Source organism: Lepidothrix coronata, unplaced genomic scaffold (assembly GCF_001604755.1).
Source record: "Lepidothrix coronata isolate B3197 unplaced genomic scaffold, Lepidothrix_coronata-1.0 Scaffold50, whole genome shotgun sequence".
Lineage (NCBI taxonomy): Eukaryota > Metazoa > Chordata > Aves > Passeriformes > Pipridae > Lepidothrix > Lepidothrix coronata.
The window spans coordinates 1574061-1601739 of record NW_016690230.1 but is presented as its reverse complement, the minus strand read 5'-3'; the positions used below and the strand labels follow the sequence as shown (position 1 = coordinate 1601739).

Genomic DNA, 27679 nt, shown 5'->3' with positions numbered 1-27679 from the left:
GATATTTGGTGTGAACCTTTTTTCTAGCATTGTTTAAATTTCTTAATTAATTAAATTACTGAACTGATGAGCCTTTTTCATACCTGAAAAATTCAATACAGAATTCATATTGTGATGTTATGTAATAGCTGATAATGAAAATGTTGTGCACAAAGCCAATTAGTGCCCATTTTTACTTATAGGGATAATTACTCGTTGTTTTAAAGCAGTATAGGGAGTTGTATGTAAGGACCAGTTTAAGGATTCAGTTGGCATGAGAAGAGCTGTTTAGTTTTTACAGCGTGGGGAACTGACTCCAGTGCTAGATGCTGCAGTGCCAATACTGTTCTCAGATCTTTTGGTTGTTTTAGAATTCATACGTTTGAGTCTTTGACCCTCACTGCTGCATGTGGCCAGAGATATCAGTAAAAATGACCTGTATGTAATTATAACTACATATGAAGAAAAGCAAACATTAAATATAGTAATTTAAATGAGATATTTATCTTATTGTCTACATTAAATGATGTACTTTATTAGTGTCATGGTCTAGCACTTTTAGGAAGGTATGTACACCTAGAGCAGGACTGAATTGCCTGGAGGTTGTTTTACCTAAGATGAGTTCTTGAAAGCTACTAGTCCTTCTATAGCATAACAGGTCCTTAATACCAGAAGATTAGGTCCAGCTTTGTTGTTTTTTTATTTTTTAGAGATATTTTATCTCTAAAAATCAGGGAACTTCAGGCTAGTAAATCTCACAACACTCTTGAAGTCTATCTACCCAAAACAGCATGTCAGGGTTTATATATCATGGACACCCCTAACCTCCACATGTATTCTAAGACCTCAGTTGTTTGATCTTAAAAGTAGTGTGACATGACTGGCTATGCAGAGTTGCTGTATCCACATCTGTTGCTGGAATCTTAGCATTCTGATGTTGGTGATGTTAAGGCTCTCTTTCTCAAGAGAAAGGTTTTCGTGTTTTTGCTTCCTGGCACTTAATACATGGAAAGAACTGAAACCTATATAACAGGTTTCATCGATCTTTCTTTCTGAGTGCCATTTGCAATAAATAATTTTTCTTTTGTCTTTGGATGTCATCACACTTGTGTTTTGGCAATGGAGGTTCTTGCACTATGCCCCAAACAGCATAGTATAGTGTGTATATATATATACATATATATATAGTATACCATATGTATAGTATGGCATGGTACAAGGTACTCTGTTGAAGAGGAGAGGTCTGTTTCCTCCCCCAGGGTAGTGATTTGTTCCAACACTATTGTCTTGCATGTTTTCCTGAAGCTCTCAACAGCATTTTTTTCCTTTCTGTTCCCATTCTCTGCTGCTAGCCCACGTATTCCCCTTTCTGCTGTGGGAGATCACTAAAGACCAATCCATACAGGGAAACTTGTCTTTCCTGAACTCTGTTTCTGTGGTTGTGTCCTTACTGGAAGTTACATTCACCTATTGTATAACTGCGAGGGACTGTTTTTGTGAGGCACAGATTCAACTGTTTGATACAGTAGAGCTGCAGATGATTTCAGTTTACTGCTGGAGCTCCTTTGATGGGAAATTCCTTCCCTTACACTTGAAAACTCTTTGTTCCTGGCATGGGCTTTCATGTCTCAAGTTCATTGAGTGCCTTCTCAGTCTAGAGAGAATAGTGCACTGCACACCCAGAGTATTTGACTAACTTCTGGTTTACCTTGACTTCATGAAAGAGTGTCATGCTTTTTCAGAACAGGTGAAGTACCATATAGCTCCTGTTACATACAACTAACCCCATCCCACTCTCTTTCTAGAAGTGATACTGCAGTAACTTCTTTTGATAGTTCATAATTCTCAAACTTGAAGGAGATGGATACTAAGCTATACTGTGTTGGGACAAATATCTTCATTTCTAACTGTTATGCAGAGTACTGAGCAAGTTTCATTTAAAGCAGTTATCATTTTAAAAACTATATAAATGAAGAACAGAGACTGTACCTCTAATGAATCACTGAAAATGAAATAGCCTCTGGTGATCAAACTGGACTCTACTATAATCAAAGCTTCACCATTGACCTCAGTATTAGGATTTCTGTTTCTTAGAAATGCACAAATTCTTTCCAATGTTCATAAAACACACCTCTTTCCACAGTAATACTTGCATAAAGGAAAAATTTTGAAAAGAAAATTCCATTTTATGGAGTTAATACTCCAGTGGAAATAAAACAGCATTGCTATCGTGTTATGCTACCATAAGTTTTGCTATTTTTTATGTTCAAAACACACACAAACTAGGCTTTAAAGTGAGTTTTCTTCTCAATATTTTGTTTTTGTTGTTCACATTACTCCTTGTAATGTTTTAACTAGATTAATTTATGCTGACTTCATGCTGCATCTGCTCACAGACCAGTTGTTCTTCAGTTGAGCAATTAGATTTCTAGAGGCACTGATGTCTCAAGATGTTTCCTGTTTCTCAGTTAGCTTGAGCATTTTGAACTTAAGCAGCGTTTCCCATGCTGAAATATAGCTAATATAATCAGTTTCACAATTGGTACCAAATGCAGCTCTCGTTTTATTTAAGCACTGGCAGATATATCATATTCTTATTATGTTGCAGAACTTATGTGGCATAACTATGAGTAAGTGACACTTGGCATTGTGGGTATGTTGTACAGACATTCACAGTTTATTGCATAGGATAGTGCTCAGGTGGGGAACTGAGTCTGAGACAGGATGGCTGGTTACTGTATGAATGTTGATGTGAGTCTCCATTGCTTGGGACACTGTCTTCAGATGGGTCACATGAGGCTCTCTGAAATGTCGTTCTAGTGGATTCTTATAGTCCAGCTGGGCTCTTGTCCCATGTGACATTCACACTGTACACATTACTACTGATTACATTAAATTCTTTCAAAAGTATTTCTAGCCATCTTAACTGTATGTCCTGTCTATATGACTGTCATATATGACTGTGCATCAAAACAAAAGCAATTTTACAGCGGGAACTGCTGGGAGAAGTCACTGGAAATGACAGATTCTGCACCCTGGATATTAATCCATATGCTTAGGCATACAAGTAGTGCTTGTTAAGAAGTCTATGCACAGCAGGAGCTGCCAGCAGAATTTCTGTGACTTCTTGAAATTTGCAACTGGAGAGCTCTTGTAACATTTAGTTAAATACTTTGTCATGAAGGATGCTAGGAGTTTGTGTGGTCATTTTGTCTCTAGTTAATTCGCTGTCTCACCTATGCAGAGATGAGCTGGGAAGATCCATGAAAGAAAACTGAAAACACTGAGTTTCTTTTTGTTTGTGGGAGCATTTATTGTTATGGATTTTTTTTAATTTTCTCTGAGTTTCCTAGATTTCTCCTCCAGACTCTCCTCAACCCTCATCCCTTCCTGGACATCTCATCTATTTTTTATGTGGAACATAGTTATTGGAAGTGGCTCTCATATTTAAACAAATAGGAATCTCCATGCACTACGTGTGGTGTTCCAAAATATAATATGAGATGCTCTATTTTCAGGATGATTCCTGGCAGTAGTTTGTTTTTTGGTGTCTGGAGCATCTGTTTATCAAGTCTGAGAAAATATAGTTGGAGCAGAGAGTATTATAGTTCACAATGTTCTGTTATTAGAGAGTCATAGAACAGAATGATTGTGACTGGAAGAGACTTCTGGAATAGTCTTGTCCTACCTCTCACCTATTCCCTTTTTAGTATCTCTGATAGAGGAGACTATACAGCCCGCCTGGGCAACCTGTTCCAGTGCTTGACCAGCCTCAAACTTAAAAAAATACAAGGGAAGAGAGGACAAGTTTTGTTTATGCCTAATATTTAACCAATTTCTTATAATTCAGTGTTTACTTCTTGACCTTTCACTGATGGGGTTCCCCTGAGCCTCCTCTTCTTGGGGCTAAACAATCTGAGTTCTATCTACCTCTCCATGTACTACAGATTCTCCTGTAATTGTGTCCATAGCCCTTTCTGAACTCATTCCAATATGTCCATGTCTCTCTCATGCTGGGGAGTGAAGAACTGGACACAATACTCCAGATGCTCACCACTGCTTACCTGAGGGGAAGGACAATCTCACTGGTGATGCACTTACCGTCCATGCACTTGTCATCCATCAGAACCCCTATTTTCCTACAAACCTGCTTTCCAGCTGGTTGGCCCCAACGCATGTTGGTGCATAAGGTTATTCCTCCTCAGGTTCAAGATTTACCATTTTCTGTTGTGGAACTCCCTGAAATTCCTGTTGATGTCCCTCTGAATGGCAGCTCAGCAGCCTGGTCTGTCAACCATGCTTCCCAGCTTTTAACTTCACTTCTCTGCTAGAAACTATTTCATAGAAACTTCATAAGGAGAAAAGCTTAATTCTCAATACTTCCTGAGGATCTTCCAAAGTGAGAAAACATCTGTATGAAGCTATCTATAATAACATAATGAGACCACATCACTATTTACAATGAATAGTTTCAAGTTATTATTGCACTGCAAGTCTAATTCTCTTCAATTCCTGACTTAAGCCACTAGTTAGTCAAGAATTATTTAGTAAGTCTCTTTGGTGCAACATGACAGTTGTGCTTCTGCTCTCAAAAAAAGGAGTCTTGCAATGAATTAACGCAAATATAGGTTGTATGCAACATTGTATGCCTCTTTCTTTGAATTTAGATATGTTCTGTAGAAAATATCCTTCATGTGAAATGATATTAGGTGGAGTTGACTTCTTATTTTTCAATGTCTACAAATTTTGTCTTTACTATACTGAAAAAAAGGAGAGGATACTCTTACTAATTGGGTCAATGCCTCTTAGATTTGCCCATTTACTTGCAAATTGTAGAACTTCATTAGTTCAGTGGAACAATTACTTTTTTTAAAACAACAGATACTATATATCCTTCAGAAAAATCATTAATATCCTGTATTTATTTTAATCAACATTTGGCAAGACAGATACAGCGATGACTCAAAGCTGGCTTCTTTCAGGCTGTATTGCTTGGAACAGAAAGTATTTTGTTTGCATGAAACTGCTTTTGCTGTGCTGCGTGAACTTGCTATTGCATTTTCCTTTTTATCTCCCTGTTCTCCACATCCCCATTTGCCTCCCCACCTGCCAAAAAGAGCAAACCCCAAAAAACAAGGCAAAATCCAAACCTGAAGGTTTGAGTAAGTGTCCTTTACGTTATTGCATCAATAGTCATATTTGTGTTGCACTGCATTCTTACAGATGGCCAACACAACAAATGAGCAGCTGAGGTTCAACTTTATAATTTTAGTTCTAAAAGACTCTTTTAATGTGGTTTTTTCATTTTTATTTTTTAAATTCTTTTGCTTTAACTCTTAGAGCCAAAGTTAGCCAATCTCATATAGTCCTCATCTGAAGAAAAGAGTGTTTTACAACACTGTCTGCAAGAACAGAAGTTACTACAGTAACACTCTGAATACTCTTCTGGTGTGCTGCAGTCACCCTTCGCGACCTGTGCCTTATGATTTCTTCAGAGAACCTCAGAACTGATTTTTTCTTCAGTTGAAAATTGAAAATTAAGGTGTTTGCAGTGCATAAACAGAATCCATTCATTACGACGATTGTATTTCACTGAGCATGCGTGATAAATTTGTACATTTGATGCCTGCTACTTTTGTCTACTGATTAGAAATTTGTTCATAAGATGACCAAAATTTAGTCAGCATTTGGCATATAGTAGATAGAGATCAGTTACAGGTTTAGGTCTACATTATATTTTTTTCAAGGAACAGAAATTAAGGTTAGCCATTAATAATCTATTTGAGTTCTATATGCACCAAATAAAAAACGAATGTATTTTCTGTGTTTCAGGGAAGTCTCAAGAACAGTAGGAAGATTTCACCCCAAGAGTTTATTCAGGATTTAAAATCTGGGTCAACAGATGAAAGACTAGTCACTTGCTTAGAGTCTCTCCGTGTGTCCTTGACTAGTAATCCTGTCAGGTAACATCATTAACACATATTGCAGAGATTAATCATATTCTCATTTCTTAATGGATTAAAAATAATGGATATGTAGATGTAAATTGTTCAAGTTTTTCCAGTTAATGAATGTGTATGCATTAGTGAATAGTTGTAATTTTTTCTTTTTTTTCATTGATTATATATCTTCTGTAGTTTTATTATTTTTTAATAGAGTTCACTGACCTATGCAAGGTGATTCTAAGAGAAGATAAATTAAATGTAGTGCAGAGCAGTTCCCTTTGTTTTCTAGTGCTAAATGGTAAAAAATTTTTTCCATTTTTATTTTTGAAATATTCTTTAACTCTTTGATCTTTTAAACTATTTTGTCAGGGTGATCAATAATGGGAGTTAGGCACCTTGATGTAAGTTTGTTCACCGGAAAACATTTACATTTTTAGTTGCGTGCTACTACTTCTGTCCAGTGTACTGTAAACTTTCTTCCTTGCTGCCCTCTGGTTATTTTTTCTGTGTCTGTAGAGTATACAGAAGAAAGCACAACATTCATTTACTTGTGCTTTTTTGAAAGAAGGCTAACTCTTCAGTAATTACTGATATCAGTCCTGAATTTTGATTTGATCCATGCAGCTTGATTTGTGAATGCTGACTTTATTATATTGTATTTTTTTCTATTCTACTCTATTTTCATCCTTTAGTTTTAGAGTTACTGTTTAAGACAGTGACTGGACACACTATTTGGAAAACTAGTTTGGGTTTAGTTCAAGATAATGCAAAAGAAACATTGGGAATGCTTATGATGGAACATGATCTAAAAAGGATTATACAACTTTTTCTGTGTCTGGCTTGGCAGAGTTGTTCATATGGGTCTTCTGTATGGGTATTTGCTTCTTTCCTTCTATTAATTTGTTTTTTAATTGGATTGTCTTGTCTTATTTAGAATATATAATGGTTCACGTGGGAAGAAACATGCTTTATGTTAACCTGAGTTATTCTGACAGAGAGTTTTACAGAAGACATACTTCCTTCATGAATGTAAAACTACTTTTAGATATAGTATTGCTTCCCCTTCTTAAAAAAGATTCCAACAACTCACAACCCCAGCAATTTTTTTTTATTTTTTTATTTGCACTTAGGTTTAACAAAGAAAACTTTGCTTGTTACTATAGGCTTGGAAAGAGAAACATGAAATGTTTGAAATGTGTGACAACTTCTGCTTAGAGCAATCTTTTCTCTCTGTTCTTGATATGAGTGGATAGTTTTATCTTTTTGTATGTCATTCCCTTTGCTGCCTCTCTCCCACATACCAAGAGAAAAGTTAACCCCCTACTGCCCAAAAAATAAAACGAAACAAAACCTGTGATCTTGGTGATGCATTGTTGATATCAGAGTATTGCACTGATTGCAACACAGGTTTTAACTTTGTTCAGATATCAACTACGGTAGGTAAAAAGTTTCACAGTTGAATCTAAAGTCCTAGCTTAACCATAATTTATTAAAATATAACTTCAATTTGAAACATTATGCAGAATGTAGAGACAGCTTAAAAGAACTATAAGGTTTGGAGTGGAGACGAAATCATTAAGTTAATGGATTTGACAGGTTTGAATTGGAAATAGAGTGACTATGGCTTGCAAAAACACCAGAGAAGAGATATTTAAGTAGCAGTTCAATAAACAAAATCTCTACTGCTTGTCCATGAACACATTTTAGTCTACAAATCAAAAGAAGGATCACAACCAGTAGAACATATATTTTCTGAAACAGTCTTCTGGTATATTGAGTGGTACTGAGAAAAGTCTATTAAGATAGACTTCACTAGGCTTAAACTGAGCATTTCAAATAGCCTTAGTAAAAAACGTAAGTTCTTAAGTAGGGCTTATATATAAAAGTAGCAAAAATGGAACAGCGAGACACTGGTGACCTTGATTTTCCTATCAGCAGCCAGATCTTTGAGTAAGAACTTACATTGACACATAAATACTGAACTCTGGTTCAGCTGCTATAAATCCATGATTAATTTAGACTTCAGCTTCATGTGATATGGACAATGAGAAATAACTGATTAAACTTTGGGATTTTATTTTGTGCATATATAATAACAATGGATAAAAGTATGCTTTTTTAACAGGATGAGAATTAAATTTAGATTGAATTTAGGCTGACATTCTTAACATTTGTGGGCCGTGATATTTCTGACAATATATAATTTAGGTTTTTTTTCTGATTTTTCAATTACTATAGTTTAATCAACCTAACTTTTAAATCTTGTTGACATTTCAGTTTCTAATGCAAGAAGTGATTCCACAACATTGTTTTCAATTAGTCTTTCTTGTAAAATGTATTTTTAGTTCACAGAGAAAATGTGAATTGTGATATTGAGTAGTTTTATCCTTGGTACTTAGAAAAATGTATTAATATCTGTGGCTTACTGCAAAAAGCAGTGTTTATATTCCATCAGTATAAAATAAAGCCTCAGAAGGAAAATCTTGGTCACTAATCTTCAAGTAAATAATTTGGGTGTTATGACCTCACAGTTGCCAGCACAGTTCATCAAAAGCGCTTCAAGTGATTTAACTGTGCATAGTATTGCAGATAACTGGTTATCTACAGCTATTTATTTTCTTTTTGTGTAATAGTTGCAAAAGATTTAATTTCATTAAGAGGACATTTTTAATACATTGAAAATAGGGGCACTGATAACTTGATGTTTTGTCAGACTGACAAAAAGCTGAGTGTTTTCTTTGGATAGTTAAAGTGATTATTTTTCTTTTGTGGAAGCAGAGGAAAAAGCAATAATAATACAACAGTATTTTAGGCACTTGATCATTCTGAGCACCCTCAGCTGTTGGATGTCAACAAAGTGGCTGTGCATAATTCTGCTAATACAAAATATGCTAAGACATGGTCTTGTAGGATTATTTGTAGGACAGATATGGCCAGAAATACCAAAAATAATTGACATTTACTTGCATAATCTGTTTCAGAACAAAACACCCATTCAGGAAAGAGAAAATCTGTTTTCATAATATATTTACTTTTAGGGGAAAAAAAAATAAAAGCATCTGATCTATTTTTTATTCCTATAATTTTAAGTACTACTGTCATTGTGCCATTACATGTATTTGATATCAAGGGATTTTGACCAATACCAAACAGGACCATGTAGCAGCTGTTTCACGTAGAAACAACTTGCCAAGGGTTTAACCTCACCAAAAGATAGCTTTGGTAGTAGCTAAAATTTTAAATTTTTGTTGTGTTCACTTGGAGATATTTTAAATGATCCAGTTATACTTGCTTTTATTCACTGGGATGAATTCACAATTTTCATTCACTGGGATTAGTCTTTTTTTTTTAATTGTCAATTCTTTTAAATTTCTTTTTTCTTTCTCCCTAGCTGGGTTGAAAACTTTGGCCGAGAAGGTCTAGGACTGCTATTGGATGTTTTGGAAAGATTGGTTGAGATAAAAAAGTAAGGATGATTTAATATAAAATTGCGAGCTTTTCATAGTATGTAAACAGCATTTAATTACACTAAACTTTTGATTTATTCAGTCAGGACAGAGTTGTGAAGAGGAGTCAGCATAAGGTTATACAGTGTTTGAGAGCCTTCATGAATAATAAGGTATGGGATTTTATCTAATCTGGAAATCTAAATTACTGCAGTTCAATCAGATAAGGTACATGATGAATGAGTGCAAGTCTGTGCAGTTGGGAAGTGGTGGGTTGGTCAGCTGTGGTTTGAAGTTCTTTCTGTCTGCCAGAAGTCTGCCACTTCCTGTCTATATTCCCAGCCAATAATGTGAACTTTTGATGCTGGTATATACCCTTATTACAGTATGTGACCTATTTCGGACTTTTTTTTCATTTAATTATTTTAATAAAGTATTTGACAGACTGAAATGTCATTTGAAATACTTACTTGAGGGAACCATCACTATCATTACTAGATATTCAATAGTCATTTGGATTCCCTCCAACTATCCTTACAACTGTTCTTTTGTTGTTTAGTATGGGTTGGAAAGAATTTTGGGAGAAGAGAGGAGCCTTTTGTTGCTGACCAAAGCAATTGATCCCAAGCAAACTAACATGATGACGGATATAGTTAAACTCCTATCTGCAATGTGCATTGTTGGAGAGGAAAACATGTAAGTACTGTATTTAAGTAGGAAATAGTAAGGTAATTTTACAATATCCAAAATTATAGTTATACCTGAATTAAATGTTAAAATTTTCAATTTAAGTTTGAAAATAATATCTGTATTATATTGTCAGTTTTCAGAATACCTTTGTCTGGTTCTTTTTTTTATTGTGGTCGTATCAATAAGAGTTTTCTTTTTGACATGTGGATGTATTGCTTAGATAGAATTAGTTATGCAGCCATTCTTTTTCTTAAAATTTGTTAGTATAACTTTTAAGGTATCTTAATCCTTGTAATCCAGTAAGTCATTTTTTGGCTGCAAAAATCTCCAAAGGAAACATATAATGCTTAAACCTAAATTTATATGCAAGAAATTGAGGCAGGTGAATAATTTGGCAACATGTCTTTTCAGATAGCAAATGAACAGCAAGTTTAAATATCTCTCCTGAGTGAAATGCTTCTCTTTTCTCGCAGCCTTGAAAAAATTTTGGAAGCTGTAACAGCAGCAGCAGAGGAAAGGAATGTTGGCAGATTCTCTCCTATTGTAGAAGGTCTTCAGGATAACTCAGTTCAGCTGCAAGTAAGCAATTTTTTTTTTTTTTTTTTTTTTACAAAGCACTGCAACAAGTAAAAATAAAATTTCTTTTCTGTACCGAATGAGTCATTACAATTAAAAGGAACAGGTATACTGTTTCAAATAGGGGTCAAATTTTGGAATGTTGTTGATAATTTTATCTTTTAAAATGTCATCGTAAGATTCATTGTTGAGAAACACAGGGCTGTTGCAGGTTATTTTGTTGATTTCTACTCACTCAGATCTTACCTTTGCAAGTTAAAGTTATGCTGTCCTTTAAAATAAGGATAAATCATATATTTGGATGCATAATATTATCTCACTTCTGGCAATATTTGCTGAAACTTGGAGGTTAATAATAGTAAAAAAGCAAGTTTTTAGGCAACTGCTTTTAATAATTAAAGTTTTAATCAGCAGGAAGTCCATCCCTCATGTCCATCTTATCATTTCCTAAAATTGCACCCAGAGAGTCCAAGGAAAAACATCTTCCCCCTTTTTTCAATTTTCAGTTTGCTTCAGTTGGATGTAGAGTTAACGGCAGGAAGGCCCAAAGTATTACACTTCATTTGAATGATCATTATAAATCATTGGTCTGAGAGTGTAAATATGAACTCTAATTGATATTCGTGTAATTCGGTTGAACCGAAAGCTATTAGTAATTGTAATTCTTTGTGAATATTGCAAAAATAGGAAAAGATTAATCAAAAGTTTGAAATAAATGTTTGTATTTTTCACCTTTTGTATTAAATAATCCATGTCAGACAGTAATGATCGCTGCTTGTTTCGTCTATCTCACAGAAAAGCTTATAATAAAGAAATATTTAGAGGTGGAGAATCGTTTGCTCTTGAATTATACCAGTACCAATGGGATTCTTTTATGAAAAATTATCCTTCTTTCTTACCATTTCTATCTTATGATCACAGACTGGTTTGGGTTGGAAGGGACTTTTAAGAACTATATACTTACTTCCAACCCGGCTACCATGAGGAGGCATCTTTCACCAGACCACGTTGCTAAAGCCCTGTCCAATTTGACCTTGAACACTTCCAGGAATGAGGCATCCACAACTTTGCCGGATATGATTGACTCTCAAGTGCACATTTCTGGCTCATAAGTAATTTTTCAATTGTGAATATCCCCAAGTTCTTCTCTAAAGGACTTTTTTCAACCACTATCAGCCTTTACTGATACTGGTTATTGCCCCTACTCATATGCAGGATGTTGCACTTGGCCTTTTTGAACTCCATGAGGTTCACGTGAGACCACTTCTCCAGCTTGCCAAGGTCCCTCTGTAAGGCATCTCTTGATGCTTCCATATTTAACTTTCTTTTAGGTGATTTCATAGAATCACAGGATGGTTTGGGTTGGAGGGATACTTAAAGATTTTTTAGTACCAACCCTCCTGCCATGGGCAGGGATGCTGCTCACTAGATCAGATTGCTCTGGGCCCCATCAGCTTGGCGTTGAACACGTCCAGTGATGGGGCATCCACAACTTTCTGGGCTATCGATAAATTTTCAGGGATATCAAAAAATTTCTGGGATATAAATTTTTCCCTGGGATATCAATAAATTTCAAAAATATTTTGATGCAGTAGGGAGCTGCAGTAGGGATGCTATAGATCATGAAAATTGTTTTCCAATTTCAGGATATTGTATCCAAGTTAAGAGAATTTAAGAGTCTATATTCTCTATAGAACGTATAAGGGTTTGAGAACTTCCAGGATGTTTTGAGTGTAAGCTTCCAAATGTGATCCTGAATTTTCAGGGCTTGTGTATATTTACACATGTGTAGATTTAATAGAGAAAAAAGCTATCTATAACTCTCTTTTCTTTAAGTTAAAAATGCATGTGAAACTGCCCTAAAAGCAGCACATTACTTTATTTGAAGCATTAGATAAATTCAATCAATCATACGTACCTCTCCCTTTACCCATGATGGGTACTGACTGTTTGCAGCAGCGCTCAGCTCCATTAGTGAGGTACCACTGATGGGATAATGGAATTAGTGCAGGAAACTTCAGCTGAGCTACCTATGTCATAGCAACTTCTATTTTTCTAGGACTACTCTTCAGATATTGGAAAAGTTTATTTCTACTAGTTATGCCTTCTCGTGATTGTGATATACCTCCATTTGGTATTTTTTTTTATCCTCTGATATGGATGATAGAAGCATTGTTAAAACTAAGAATTCTGTCTAAATGCTACAGTTGCAATATTTATACTAAAATACTTAGGCTAAATACATTCATTTGGCTTTGCTGTGTTAGCCTGAAGTTCTTGCAGATAGGTAATGTTTTGCTGTTTCATTTGCTGTATCTTTTGTAGACGTGGAAACTTTCATGATTTTTTTGAGTTAAACTTCCATTTGAACATGTTCCTTCCACTAAAAGGCCTTTTGTTATTTATTTATCTTTTCAGACTTCAAAAATGATTGCTAGAAAAATCAACGTTCCTCATCTGAATCAATTGTAAACTTTTCTAGCAATGACGTTGACCTGGTGGTTAATTTGACAGTGTTTTAATGAGATAGAAGTTTATAGTTGTCAGTTACTTGGCATACTTGCCTTGATTGTCTGCTTGATGTACGTCTGCTTGCTTTGTGGCAGTTCAATTTGACACTAACAACTGACCTTTTCAATTTTGAATTGACTTAACATTTCTGTTACTAGAAGTTTGAATACATAAAAGGCCTCAATATGGTGTTTTTTGTATTTTTAGTGAAAGCTCTGTGTATTTACTTTTTGCATTTATTGAAAGCAAAGGGTATTCTCCCTTTATCTTTCATAAAATCCAAAATTATGGAAAGCATACTTAAATATTTTTGGTTCAAGACAAGATTGGTGATCTTAGTCTGAGAATATAACTACAGCCAGGAGTAATACCGAGTTTCTGGTTATGTTAAAGTAAATGTACATCTTAAAGCTGTACTCAAGAAAATGCATACAGGGCAATCTGATACCTTGCATATTTATGACGACAACTGAAAAAGTGTAATACTTTGGTTGTACAAGTCAGGGATGCAGGAAGTACAGTTCTGACACAACTAATTTTGAAGTATTTAAGACAGACGTGAAAACAACAATAACAACAACAACTTGTTTGTTGCCCACTTCTCATTCTTATTGTAGAATCAAATGAATGCTTGTATTCTCTAATAATCAACTTTCATTACTATTTCTCAAGCAGGCTGTTTAACTAATGGAAGAATGCTGTTCTTCTGTGCAGTTCTAGTTAGAGATGCCATATCCTTGTAATTTTGGACATAGGACTGAGAAGAGATACAGTGGTGAAGAAAAGATGCAATTTTTCCTTTCCTGGTTAAGTTCCTGAAAAATGAACACTGCTCATCCCTGTGGAAACCTGCAGGTTCATGCATGTCCTAGGAGAAGCACTTTTGTGGCAAAGTAAAAGAATTCATCAGTAGCATTAACATCAATATATTCAGTAGTCAGGGAATACCATTTAATCTTTCTTTGTCATCTAATAATATGAGGATGTGAGATGATATGGTCTGTCATATTTTGGTTAGCTGAATCACTTGTTGATACTTGGTTGTTCTTTGCTTATTAGGTCCTTTCCATAACTGCTTACCTAATAGGGTCAATCAGAACAAGCTTGCCTTACCTACACATCAAGATTGATAATAAGTATTTAAGACCCATGTAATTGTACATGTATGTGGATGGTACATCTCAAAACTATTACTTAGAATTTTTTGTCATTATTAAGGGAAATAATTAATGAGTATCAATATAGTGTCTGTACCAAAGCCAGTTTAATACTGGCAAGTAGAATTTAGCTAAATATACATCATCTTTATAGCCTATTCTACAAATGCATAGTTGCAGTAAGAGTAAGAAAAGTGAAATAGAAAATCTTACTGCAGTTCCTCTTATTCAAATAAGCAAGATATGACTGTCATGGTTTAGGACTGGTATTCTCCAGTTTACTGTTCCTCCTGAAACCACTCCAAATCACGTGCTGCTTGCTTACTCATCTCTCTTCCCTGCATCAGGCTGGAGAGGAGAATTAGAGGCACAAAAAATAAAGATCAGGGGCTGAGATCAAAACAATTTACTGAAAACAGCAATTAGATAAGAAAACAAACAGTAACAGCAACAATGTTTATAATAGAAGTGTATAAGAGAGGCGAACTATTCACATGCGAATGCTCACCACTATACCATGCTGAGTTTGACAATACCCAACTGCTGCCATGGTAGCCTGACCCCTCAGGAACCCTATCTTATCTATTGAAGGAAAAAGCTGCTCTGAGCTACTGAGATATACCCGACATTTTTCACAAGTGAAGGACTGGATATATGTGTGGTTTTCAACTGGGAAAAAAATTCAAGTTTAAAGTACAGGCTGTGGAATCCTCAAAAAATGTGTTCGTAACATGATAGACATCACCTGTTAAAAGCAGAAGATACTAGAACTGGAAGCTGTAACTTCTGAATTAGCAGATTATGTCTGATCTCATCTATTTTTTCATGGAGGAAAGCATTCAACATTTTGACTCTCCAGGTGAACTGTTTCATCATCCATGCAAAGTTATTCCCTACCAAAAATATTGTATCTGTATCCAGATTTCCCTTCCATGTGGCAGCAGGACCTTAAAAGTCTTCCCGATGGAATATACTCACAGAGTCAAAAGACCTTGGTGGACTGTACTTACTGCAGTTCTTGTGGGATGAGAAAGGGAACAAAAATCTAACTACATGGTCAGATGAAGTGAAAGCTTTGCTCTTGGCTTTTCTCTGAAGAAAGGAAGGTGCCTCTACACACCTTCACTGCATGCCTGTTGTAAACAACCGGATACTCTCAAGATGTAATTACTGTCTGGTTAGAGGTGCCCCTCAGGAAAGAGTTGTTATAGATTGCAGTCCTCAGCATCATAAGAAAATTTTAGTAGGTTCACTAGAGAGCTGTATATTACCATATGCCTTTTGCTGTTGGAGCCTAAAATAATTTCAGTTTTTCAGGGATCTTCTCAAGGATAGATTGACAAAATACCTTCACTGACCGAATCTACAGCTCTTCATGAGTTGGTCTTAGTTGTAGACCATTTGCCCAAAATGTTTTGGTTGCAATGACTTCTGCCTTCTTAGGAAGCTAATTTACCTGACTTCCCTAAATCTTGTACTACTTCATTTATAGCTCTTCATTTATTAAAAATGAGGTATCTTTTTTGATCTCAGCTTTTCCACATTGTGTCCATGACTGAAAATTTAAAAGACTGTCAGTCGCTTTACAGAATCTTTTCCAAGGTAATTGAATACAAAAGAATGCAGTTTGGACCCACTCATCGGGAGTGCAAGTAGTAACTGATCTGTGTTTCAGCATCTGAGATTTATAGAGCTGTCACAACTTGAGTGTCACAGGCATTCTCCCTAAGTGTTATGTACTGTACCTTGAGACTGGTCAAGGAATGGTGTTACATTTGCGATAATGTTTCTTCAAATTTTTCTTAATTGGGAGCATTGAAGTTGAATAGATATTCCTTAGAATTGTCTGTAGTATGAATGCACATAAAGATGAGCACTTGAAGAAAATAATTACTTATCTGTAGCTTCCTTTCTCCCTTAAGATGTTCTTTCAACTTTTTGGACTCTGTTTTCATCTACATAGATGATATGGTTTGAAGCTGGCTCCCTGCCAAGTCTCTAAACCTTACCACAAGAAGTCCCCCCACCCCCAAAACCTCAGGGAGAAGAGGGAGAAAAAACAACCAAGAAAAACTGAAACGAGAGAGAGACAGCTAAAGCAATATATATAAATATATTTACACTTATGTTACAGTAATAAACAATTGAAATATATATATAACTTCACAAGGAAAAGGGAAGGGGGAAGGGAAAAGGAACAAAACCAAAATAAAATATATAGTAGCCCAATATCTAGCAACTAAAAGAATTGGCAAAAAACCTATCTCACTACTCTCCTTGGGACAACGGAGAGTCACGCTGGAGCGACTGCCGGCAACCTCCGTCTCCCAAGGTCGACAAGGCCTTACCAGGCCTCGCTCCCCAACACAACAGACTCCACAGCAGGGAACCTGCACCTCCAAAGCTGCCGGAAGGAAAGAGAGCAAAGGCCTTTCCTCCTTTCTCCTTATAGCCTGGCTTACGTAAAAATTGTAGGGAATACTGGGTAAATCTGGGCCCTTCCTTGGTTACAAACTGGTCACTAAGGCCTAGACCAAACTACCACAATAGACTAACATTGCTGTCAAGCAGGACTAAATTATGCTTACCCTACCATGCACCCCCATAAGAGTTCAGGTGAAATAATATCTAAAACTACTTTCATGCTCACATTCTTTGCAGTAGGATAAAGGTAAATGATTGTGGTCTGTGCTGTCATTGAATTTTAGCATGTTCTTTTTGGAAACCTAAAAAGCGCTGTTGTTTCTCACAGTCTGTATCAAAGTAGCTTGGACATTTGGTTACTCTTGTGACCATATGTAAATTCAGCTCTTGGAATTATATATACTTTGAAGATGACTGATACAGTATCTTTCCAATATTTTGCCTGACCATGGCATAATACAGCATCATTTTCTAGACCATAAAAGGCTTTACAGCAAAGTATTTGGACCAGATTGCTTTAATTGTTTTCATAGTATGTAAGGTTCAAAGATAATCCTAATTGACTTGTGCTTTTAAAAAGCCCTTAAATTGCTGGAATTACTTGAATAATGTATTTCTTGTGCATTGAAGCAAGGTATGCTGAGAAGAAAGAGGGTATAAAAAGGATGTTGACATGCTTATTTGTAATTAACAATAAGTTGTTCTAAAGACTTGTGAATCTGGACAGTGAATTCCTGCTGCTCCTGGCTGTAAGTTTTCAGGATGGATCTCTTGATTCTTCAGAGGAGAGACTACTCACTAGTTGACCTTATGCTTTCTTCTGAGCTGAAGTAGTGGCTCCCATGCAGTGTTCTATAATACTCGGTATGTTTAAAGAGTGAAGATTTCAAAAAAGAAGGGGAAAACCTGCATTCTGTTTTCCAGGCTCAGTTTTGTTTAATCAGCATTTTGTTTTTCAATAAATTTTTCACTATTCACAGACTGTAGCCTCTACCATTTCTATTATGTCACCAGCTTTTTATAGATATGTACAGATAAAGGTATATTTACAGTGATTTTTATATGTTGAAAATTGTTTTTTATCTGCTAAAGTGCTTTTGCTAAAGGAACTCAATATTTGTATAAAATCACAAAATTCATTGTAGTGAGAAAATACTTAATTTTTATGGAAATTTTTGAACTAGTGTTTGATATTGTTGTAACCTGTCCCAGGGCACAAAGGTAACCCAGGATCTTTTTAATAGATCCCTTGGTGCAGATTAAAACGAAACAACACTGAATGACGGATGTTTGTAAACATATATGTAAATATATGTAGGGTTTATTTTAAGGCAGTTTGGTTGTAAAGGAAAGCAGGTATGTAGCCATTTTGGTTATTGTTATTCATGGTAATATAACAATATCAAAACATAGCGATATGAAAGCATAAAAATATCATCCAAGGACATGTATATAGGAAAAAAAAAGAGAGAGAAAGGATAAGATTGTGAAGATCTCACCTCCTGGTCTGCAAGACCTTGATTGTTGCACTTCAGTTGTCCTTGGTCTTGATCTGTCAGGGGTGGATGAGAGGGGAAGAAGCCCACGAAATACAAAGTCTAGTGGGTTAAAATACATTCAGGTTTTTGGTGGAAAGGCTTGACACCTCTTCTAAGAAGAGGGGGCAGCTTTACTCTGGTGGAAGGCCTTCAGAAGATGGGTGTTGGGCCTTTTTGGGAGTCTTTAATGGTATATGGCACATTCCAAGACATGACAGCTGCCTTCCCAGACTTTCATGGGGGAGGAGGGGGAGTTTTACAACCCAGTAGTTTGTGTAAGAGAGGACAATTTAGCATGGTAAGAGGCCCCATCCTGTCTCCACAGGACTCTGTCTCTTATCTCACTCACAGTCCACCGTTCATCCCTCTGTCTTATAAGAGCAAAGGCCATTACACACCCAAAAGCTGACCTCCTCCACAAGAATCTGGCTTCAACAAAGCATCCTGGAACCTTTTCACATAGGAATGTGTTGAGTCATTAGCCCTTAAGTCTCAGTTTCTCACAGATATTTATAGCTCATGTGGCTGATCAGGAATTTATGTAGCTTAATTATAAGTTTACAGTAGTTTTATAATTAGAAATGATGTAATGTCTAATTATTTGTTGTATCTTTTTGATTGTGATGCATATTGAAATCTAAGAAATAAAATAGTTTATTATTTACTCTATTACAGGTAGCTTGCATGCAGCTCATCAATGCTCTCGTTACATCTCCTGATGACTTGGATTTTAGGCTTCACATCAGAAATGAATTTATGCGCAGTGGATTGAAAGAGATATTGCCAGTAAGCGTCTCATAGTCTCTCTTTGCAGTACTATTTACATTTTTTAACTATTTGAGCTTGAGAAGGGGAATGGGAGAACAAGTTCTAGTAAGTTATTCTCAAAGGCATTTTATAAGTATGGGCATGAGCAGGTAAGTATAAGAATCAGCCTAAAAATGAAAATGAAAAGGTGAAGTGTGCTCTCTGAACTTTATTATGATCCCTCGGGATTTTAGGACCTTGCTTAAGAACACATGACGGACTGTTATGCAACACTTGTAAGCCAGGCTGAAGTCATGTTTACCTTTTGAATTTTTAGTTTAACTCATATATTCTTATAATTTTAAACTTTAAAATAATGTAGACTTAAGGAAGTTATTAAAATGATAAGGCTTATTTACATATGGAAATGCTAATTTTGCAAGCCTTTCTACTGTTTCTTCTTTGCAGCAACTGAAATCTATAAAGAATGAAGCACTAGATATTCAGCTGAAAGTATTCAATGAGCATAAGGAAGAAGACATGATCGAGTTCTCTCATCGCTTAGAAGATATTAGATCTGAACTAGAATATCCTTTTGAAGGCCAATGGCATCTTTCCTTGTATCAGAAACAGTGTGGCCAGCAGGACCAGGGCAGTGATTGCCCCTCTATACTCAGCACTGCTGGGACCACACCTTGAATCCAGTGTTTAGTTTTTGGCCTCTCACTACAAGTTCATCGAAGGGCAAAAAAACTGGTGAAGGGTCTGGAGCACAAGTCTTAGGAGGAGCAGCTTAGGGAGCTGGGGGTGTTTAGCCTGGAAAAGGAAGCTCAGAGGAGACCTTGTCAATTTAAATGATTATTTGAAAGGAGGTTGCAGTGAGGTGAGGGTTGGCCTCCCAAGGAACAAGTGATTGGAGTGATTGGATGAGAGGAAAGGGCCTCAAATTGCACCTGGTGAGATTTAGATTGGATGTTAGGAAAAATTTCTCAGAGGTTGTCAAGCACTGGAACAGGGTACCAAGGGAAGCAGTGGAGTCTCCATCCCTGGAGGTCTTCAAAAGACGTGTAGATGTGGCACTTAGTGGCCTGGCTGAATGGTGAACTTGGAGTCTTTGACTAACAGTTGGATTTGATGATCTTGGAGGTCTTTTCCAACCTAAATGATTCCATGAATTGAGCAAGAGAAACATGAAGAAAATAAAGCGTATAATGGATATTTTTCTGGTGTACTTTCTGTTTAAATAAGTTATCATCATTGTCAACATTAGACTGAAATATTTTATTCTTTGTTCTTATTCTCCTTAACACTTTTACTGAAGTAAATGATGTTTACAACATGGTGTGGAATACAGTTAAGGACACTAGTGCTGAAGGATATTTTCTTTCTATTCTCCAGCATCTTTTGCTGATAAGAAATGATTATTTTATCCGGTATGTTTAATGCTGTGGTAAATATTAATTGTGGATTTTTTTATCCTTCAGTCATTAATAGAATATTTCTTCCATAAATTTGAGGATAAATAGGGTTTAGTCTTTCTGGATGGATTGCAATTTGTAAGTATTCCTTTGTGAACTCATGTTTAAAAGTATCAGCTTTGCAACTTTATATATAAATATAAATAGAAAACTGTTGAGATCTGAGCCTTACTGACTGCAAGTATAAGTGATCAGGAGAGATTTCTTAATCAGTTGTAAATTGTGGTAGTAACATTGTAATTTTGTGGTGTATTTGAGTCAAAGGACTAAATCAAGTATGCACAGAAGTTCACTTTAATCTAATGTATTTAGAGTAAACATTTAGAGTTTAGAGTAACTTTTGGGTTGGAATTGAGTATTTTCAGTAGACATAGGTCAGTGTGAACATGTTTGTGTCTTCTGGAAAATTCATCAGATAAATTACAGGGAAACAGTTTATAAAACCTTAAGTGTTAGAAGCTGCCAAATACTTTTCTTCCAAAAATCTGCTTGTGTTGTTTTTGAGGAAGCACTGGAGGAACCAGGTATGAACTGAACAAGGAAGGAGAGCCATCTGCTTTCTGCACAGCATTCTGCATAACCTTGCATTTTGGGCAAGGTCTAGCACACATGTACTTTTAAAGGTTAAGGGTGCTTGCCTGCTATGGGTACATCTGTGCTAGACCTCTTCCACCTGAAAGGGTTTGAATTCACAGCTTGTGCGTTCTGGGCAAGTTACCCAGCTGTCATACCCCCTGGCATTTTAGAACAAGGTGTTTTTCATTCCTCATACTGAAGCAGGGCTGCAATGCATTTATAGTTACAAAAGTCACAAAACTAGACAGAATCAAGCTGAAGGAAGAGCCTTCTCTTTGCTGAGAGGAAGCAGGAGGTAGTCTTTCCTTCCTGTATTTCCATAGGGGGAGAGATACAGAGTTTATACCATAAGAATATCTTTAGTTCCACTATCTTTAGTTCCACTGCTTTTTCAGGCTTTGTGTAAACTGTTCTTGTGTAATAAACTGCCAGATGTGTTTGTCCTTTGAGACTTTTGGGTTTTGCACCTACCTTTCTATGGAAATAATTCAGCCCAAAGCCCAAAACTTTTAAAGTTACTGTGTTATAGACAAGATTTTAAATATAGGTTGATAAATAAATATGCAGTAAAATAGCTCATCTCTGTCTTTAGTCCACAGTATTTCAAATTAATTGAAGAGTGTGTGTCACAGATAGTGTTACACCGAAATGGAACAGACCCAGACTTCACATATCGTAAAAGATTAGATATAAATATCAGCCACTTACTAGGTAAGTACTGTGTTTGGAAATGATTACAGTATCATACTTCTTTTTATGTTCCAAAATCCAAGTTCAAATTATTTGTGTGATTAAGAATCTTATGTTCCCTGTATATGTTTAAGTATGTTTGTTGATTTTTTTCAAGATGTTTGTGTAGATAAAGCAAGATTAGAAGAATGTGAAGAGAGGGCTTCTGAACTTTCCAGAAAAGTAAGTAATTTTTTTGTTATGTGATCATAAGGTAGACACAGGAGATTACTTAAGAGATTAATGAATGATGTAACAGAACATGGCATAGTTTTTAACTTCAAATTACTATTAGTTCTGTGTTAAAGTATAAATTTGGATGTTCCTTGTGGATTGGGAAGCAAAATGGTGTAAAGTAGCTAACCTTAATTGAGAATCTTTCTACCATTTATTCTAAGGTTTTATGTACAACTCTCCCAAAAAGTCAATTGAATACTTTATTTGAACAGTTATAAGTTTCTCTAACAAGAGAAAAAAAATGGACTTGTTTGTATTACAGGCTTCGTATTACTGTACATCCATTTTTTTTAAGCTACTCTGTGTAATACCAACTTGCAATACATTACTACTTTATGGCATTTCATATACTAAAGGTCTGTAGAGGTGATACAGATGGTGCTTCCACTCAGCAGACACATGAAAGTTAGAATAGAAGATGTGTTGTGTGTGTCCTTAGTATTGTTAACATGTAAGTTTTAGCAAGCACAAAAGGAAAAGTTGAAATTTAAAGGAACTATGCGGATCTGACAATTTTATTTCTTTTTCTTTTTTCTTTAGTTTGAAAAAGATTTTGTAGTTCACCAGGAGACCCAGGCCCTACTGCAAAAAAAAGAAGAAAGAATCAATGAACTTGAGACAGAATTACAAGCTTTTAAATCACAGGTATAAAACAGTTTAAATGAATGTATGAAGTATTGTTTTTGAAAGGGACTTCATTTTTCACGTTCTGCAGATATTGGTAGTACAGCTGAGGGTTTTTTCAAAGAATCTTTGTTATCGATTATTATTGCATGTGAGCTTCGTTTATTTCTGTTTTATAAAAATAATTGTAATGTGACATTAATTAGCTGTGTGAGTTCCCAGATGATCCTTTTATGGCTGAGCTCTGTTAATTAACTAGTTTCCTATGTTTTATTTGGGTTTTGCTTTCAATGTCATATATTTCCAAAGTAATTAACCACATAGGGTAATAGGTCTTATGCTTTTAGATTAGCATTCTTCATTGTGATCTTTATCCCTCCACAAGAAATTGCTCATTATGCAGTTTGCTTTACTGAAGCCATACCATGGATATCCAGCAGTGAAAGAAATAACTGTGGCTGGATAAGAACGTTTCCTGATAATTTTTCAATTTTCAAGCATAAATTGATATTTGAAAATGTGATGAAGAGGAGTAGTGCAGATTTTTGAGAATATTATTTGAGTTAGCTTGTAACTGCTTCAGCTCTTAAATCTGTCTAAGGAGACTTTGACCCGGTGACTTTTCCTGTGTCTTATTTCCTGGAATAAGAAGCACAGTCTAAAAATGGCTAAAGGAAGAGCATTAGGAAGACATGCATATAGGTGGTTTTTTTATACTACTTTTTTTACTACATTTGAGGGATTTTTTTAATACTTATTAACTTCTTTAATTTTCTTAGTGAGGAAAAGTAATTTAACTCTTCTTTGGTCTGTTTAAAAATGTCATTCTTATTCACGTTTCTTGTCAAAACTGTTAATGTCAAAGTCAAACATTTAAAACCAGCAATTACAGAAATTGTTGCATTCTGAAAAACCAAATGTAGTAAGAGTTGTATATCATTCATTAAGAAAGTATTTTTCTGTGTGTATCTTGAAAAGATACTTAAATACTTTTTGTAAGCGAAATTGGTTTTCTCTCCTATTTTGCATTTTCTGTTGTTCACTGTATTAAATATAACTTTTTTTTAAATGCAGACAGAGAGCATAGTGTATGATTTTGCTCACTAACTGTCATACCATGAATTATCCCACTGTCATTAATGGGATACATGAAAAGTTTTGTAAATATCAAGGAATTGATTACTGCAACTTAGTACTCTTAGATCTGTCTAAAGAGGAAACTTTGGCTTCCATATGGCATCAGTTGCTACTTAGCATGTCAACTTCCACCTCTAATGACTATTTTTCTCCTGGTATGGTTCCTTTACTCTCTTCTTGCATTTGGTATGTGTTTATGTATTTCTTTCATTACCAGAACCTTTCAGTTCAATGTCTACTTGTCAGTGTAAACAATGTTTTTATTCAGAAATTCAAAACAATAATACCTCTGTGCGTGTGTTTATTTGTATTTATAGATATTCAGCTATTTCCTCTTAGAAATATTAAATCCTTTCCTTATTGTAATTCCCTCAGTTTTTTAAAAATCAAAGGGACTGTTTCAGGTCATAGTTAGTTGAAAAAGTGATTAGTGCTATCAACAGTAGATAAATATTTCTTATTTATTCTTTTGTTGTTTTTATCAGATACCTATTTATTGATGTTTGAAGGTCAGTGATAGAAGTTCTTCAAATAGTAGAAATAAATATTTTTTTACAGAATAAGAAGCTGGTGTGTAAGGCAGCTTTATTTTTTGGAAGGATTTTTTTTTCATAATTGCTTTGTGTTTTCAGTTGTGTAGAATCAGAATGCTCATATATTGGAAGATATATGTTTTTCAACAGAATTACTTATCTCTTCAAATTCTGCTAATATGTCCTTATAATGTTTCTCTGTAATCTGTAGGATAAGTACGAACAATAGAGACTGGGATGTTACTTTTTTTAAATTTGATCTAAACCATGGTAGTCTAGATAAAATCTCTTTAAGAAACTTATCAGACCCTTTTTTAAATCGTGGTCAGTGAAATGTGACTGATGGGATACAACATTTCAGTTTGTCACTTTTGGTGCATTCCCAGGTCTGCTTCAAATATTGAGACTTTGATTATGAAATCAAAAGCATGTTGGTCTCATTGTCATTCATACTTGATCTATAAATGAAAAATGACACTGACTTTCAGCTGGCTTTCTGGATTTAATCTATAAACTATGATTGTTAGAATTTTGTTAATAAAAACTGTGAAACTGAGTAATAATATTTTCCTTATCAGTATGGCTCTGTGCCACCTGGTTTTCTGCCATCAACATGTGGAGATGCCTCTGTTGTTCCGCTGGAAGGTGCAGGACAACATCAATTTCCACCACCTCCTCCTCCACCACTGCCTTCTAATGGAGTAATTCCACCACCACCGCCACCCCCTCCTCCTCCACCACTTCTGAGTGGCTTGGGAGCTCCTCTGGCTTTTGGTGGTGCTCCTCCACCACCACCTCTACCAGGCCTGCCTGGAATACAGTGGTCCCCGCCTTCCTGTGCTTTGCCGTTCGGAATGAAGCCTAAAAAAGAATTTAGACCTGAGGTTACCATGAAAAGACTCAACTGGTCCAAGGTAGTATTGATTAATGGCAAATACTGGATGTAAAATCTGACATTGAACTTAGGGTAAATAGATTGTCAGGAGTAAGACTAGATAAGCAATCAATACGTTAGTTAAAATTATGTAATATATGAATACTTTCTTGCCTCTGGTTTTTTATTATTTTCTGAAAACTGTATTTCATTGGTTCATCTGGGCAAGTATCTGTTGACTTTATGAGATGCCTGGAAAAGTCAGTTCTACAGTTCTAGATCAACCTTGATGCCTGCATGCTTCCAGGGTCCTAGTATGCCTTGTATTTTAGCAGACTCTTTACTTTGGATCAGTCACCGCACTGTACTGGTAGCTATAGTTCTCAAACAAGTGTCTTGTATCTATCCAGCCTGGACTGTGGAAAGAAGCAGTGCAGGTCTCTCAATTTGTCCTTAGTGTAAAGGTACATATGTAAATTTAATGGCTGACAAAATATAGAGTCAATTTGTGGTTTCTTTTTCTTCTCCATTGTGACAGGATCAAGTATACCAGGGCTATCAATCTACTGAGTTTGAAAACTATAACTATTTAGACCAAAATAAGTCAATAAAGAGATTTTCATAGTTTTATGATGTAATCAAAGCTGCATTCTAAAAAGTAAGGTACTTAATATTTAATTAAACAAGCTGTGTTCAGAGGCTCTTTAAAGTTTTAACCAAGTTTTAAATCTAGACCAAAAGTAATTTGCTACATTTAGACCTTGGATAACAGAGTATGTTGTCTGCATTTTTAGAATCAGTTTGTCCAAAACCACTTATTTTAAGCATTATTATTTTCAATGAGAAATATATTGACAACTCCAGAGATGAGTTGTATACCAAAAGTTTACATGTTTAACAGAGCTCTTAAGTATTTAATTTGCTTTAGACTCTACAGAGCATAGTGTCTCCATAGTATCAAAATAATTTAATTAATAAAATTTTGGTTTGTCTCTTGCTGGTAGATCAGGCCTCAGGAGATGACAGAATCCTGTTTTTGGGTTAAGGCAGAAGAGGACAAGTATGAGAATGCTGACATGCTTTGCAAATTGGAACTTACATTTTCTTGTCAAAAAAGGGGTAAGTAGTTGATGGTAATTTTCAGCCTTTGGATAGATCTTTAAAATTCTTGGGCCTTAAATAAATATATGAGAAAACTTTAGAATGTAACATTAATGTTCTTGTTTTTAAGTGGAATGTGTGAAGGAAAAAGTTTGTAAATCCAAGCCTGCTTAAAGGAGTAATATTTAACTATTTTACTTAAAGGATGGCAAAAATTGTGTTGCTGTTTTGCCAGGGGACGAGGAACAGCACAAGAGACACAGACACCAACTTTAAAGAACAGGTGTATAAACTTACTATAGTACCAAACAGCAAAGCATTACAAAAGAAGCAGAGAATTACGAAATGATTAGCATCCACCTAATCATTACTGCAAAGGGTGTCTATAGTGATTAAAAAAGATACATCCCCAGTTACCCTTTAATACATTACCGTAATCAGTATCCAGACCCACACATCAGCTGGAGAGCCCCTGATCTCAGTGAAGGGTGGGAGAACCACTTCTGGTAACTGGGAAATCCTACTCAGTGCTTAGTGAGGCTTCCATCTTTGCTGCAAAAGGGGTCCAGCTTTTATATTGTCAAGCAAACAAGCTTGCATCACTACTTAGTGAAGAAAACATCTGTCTCTCTTCTCTCCTCGCTTTTCACCCAAAACCTGGTCAGGGCTCAGAGGAAAATCAAGGGAGTCATTTTAGACCATGTACTGTTGAACAATGCCAGCCACCTACTTCCATGGCCTTGACCAATTTCTAAATACGGAAAGATAGATACATTTCTATCTCATTAATGAACAGATACAAATGTTCACTAATAAGCAGATACCAATATGTCTTACTAACAAGCATACATGTTTACACAGGTGTAGTGTTATCATATTACATGTTTTACTAATGATTATGCAAAACTTTGCTTAATAATTTAGCTTATACCATGGCTAAGTATAACATTAGGTTGGAAGGTTCATCTAGAGGTCAACTCTGGCTCAGGGCCTGTTGTTCAGGCCTTAGCACTTCAGTGAGCTATAGGAGCACCTCACAAAAAAACCCCCAAGAAATGCTCTCAGATAATACAGACTTTTATTTAGTCACATTTGAAAAAAATATTTATAAAATTTTGTCAGAATACTTTCATAAAGTACTGCAATCTAATCTAGAGGCCAGAAGATGATGTGTTTACCCTCAGAATGCATGTTATAATTGGTGTGTTTTGGTTCCATGAAGAAGGAGAGTATTTTAGTGAATTTTTTACTTTCTGATAAACCTGTATCAACACAGATTTCCTTTGATACTTGCTTAGCTTCTTCAGCTTTTAAAGCATTGTGGAGGAACAAAATATTTGAAAATATTCCTAGCTTTAAACCTTTTCTCCCTTCCTA

The 27679-nt window shown here is 35.5% G+C and overlaps 1 protein-coding gene and 1 long non-coding RNA gene across 5 annotated transcripts in view; one reads left to right on the top strand and one right to left on the bottom strand.

Annotated features, from left to right (window-relative positions):
- Positions 1-27679, top strand: part of DIAPH3 (diaphanous related formin 3) — a 210095-nt gene that overhangs the window by 29839 nt on the left and 152577 nt on the right. For all 4 annotated transcript variants that reach the window (XM_017815368.1, XM_017815367.1, XM_017815369.1 and 1 more), the window contains 13 exons: positions 5812-5942; positions 9316-9390; positions 9474-9543; positions 9930-10066; positions 10534-10639; positions 18942-19052; positions 19482-19600; positions 20330-20446; positions 21660-21778; positions 21915-21979; positions 22574-22678; positions 24906-25241; positions 26206-26320. In XM_017815368.1, coding sequence (XP_017670857.1) covers positions 5812-5942; positions 9316-9390; positions 9474-9543; positions 9930-10066; positions 10534-10639; positions 18942-19052; positions 19482-19600; positions 20330-20446; positions 21660-21778; positions 21915-21979; positions 22574-22678; positions 24906-25241; positions 26206-26320 — 1606 coding nt within the window. The remainder of the gene's footprint in view (positions 1-5811; positions 5943-9315; positions 9391-9473; positions 9544-9929; positions 10067-10533; positions 10640-18941; positions 19053-19481; positions 19601-20329; positions 20447-21659; positions 21779-21914; positions 21980-22573; positions 22679-24905; positions 25242-26205; positions 26321-27679) is intronic.
- Positions 60-27317, bottom strand: LOC108497624. Its single transcript, XR_001874913.1, has 4 exons — positions 27250-27317; positions 22598-22612; positions 4859-4863; positions 60-72 (listed from the first exon to the last, which is right to left on the bottom strand). It is a non-coding gene; the product is annotated as an uncharacterized LOC108497624 (long non-coding RNA).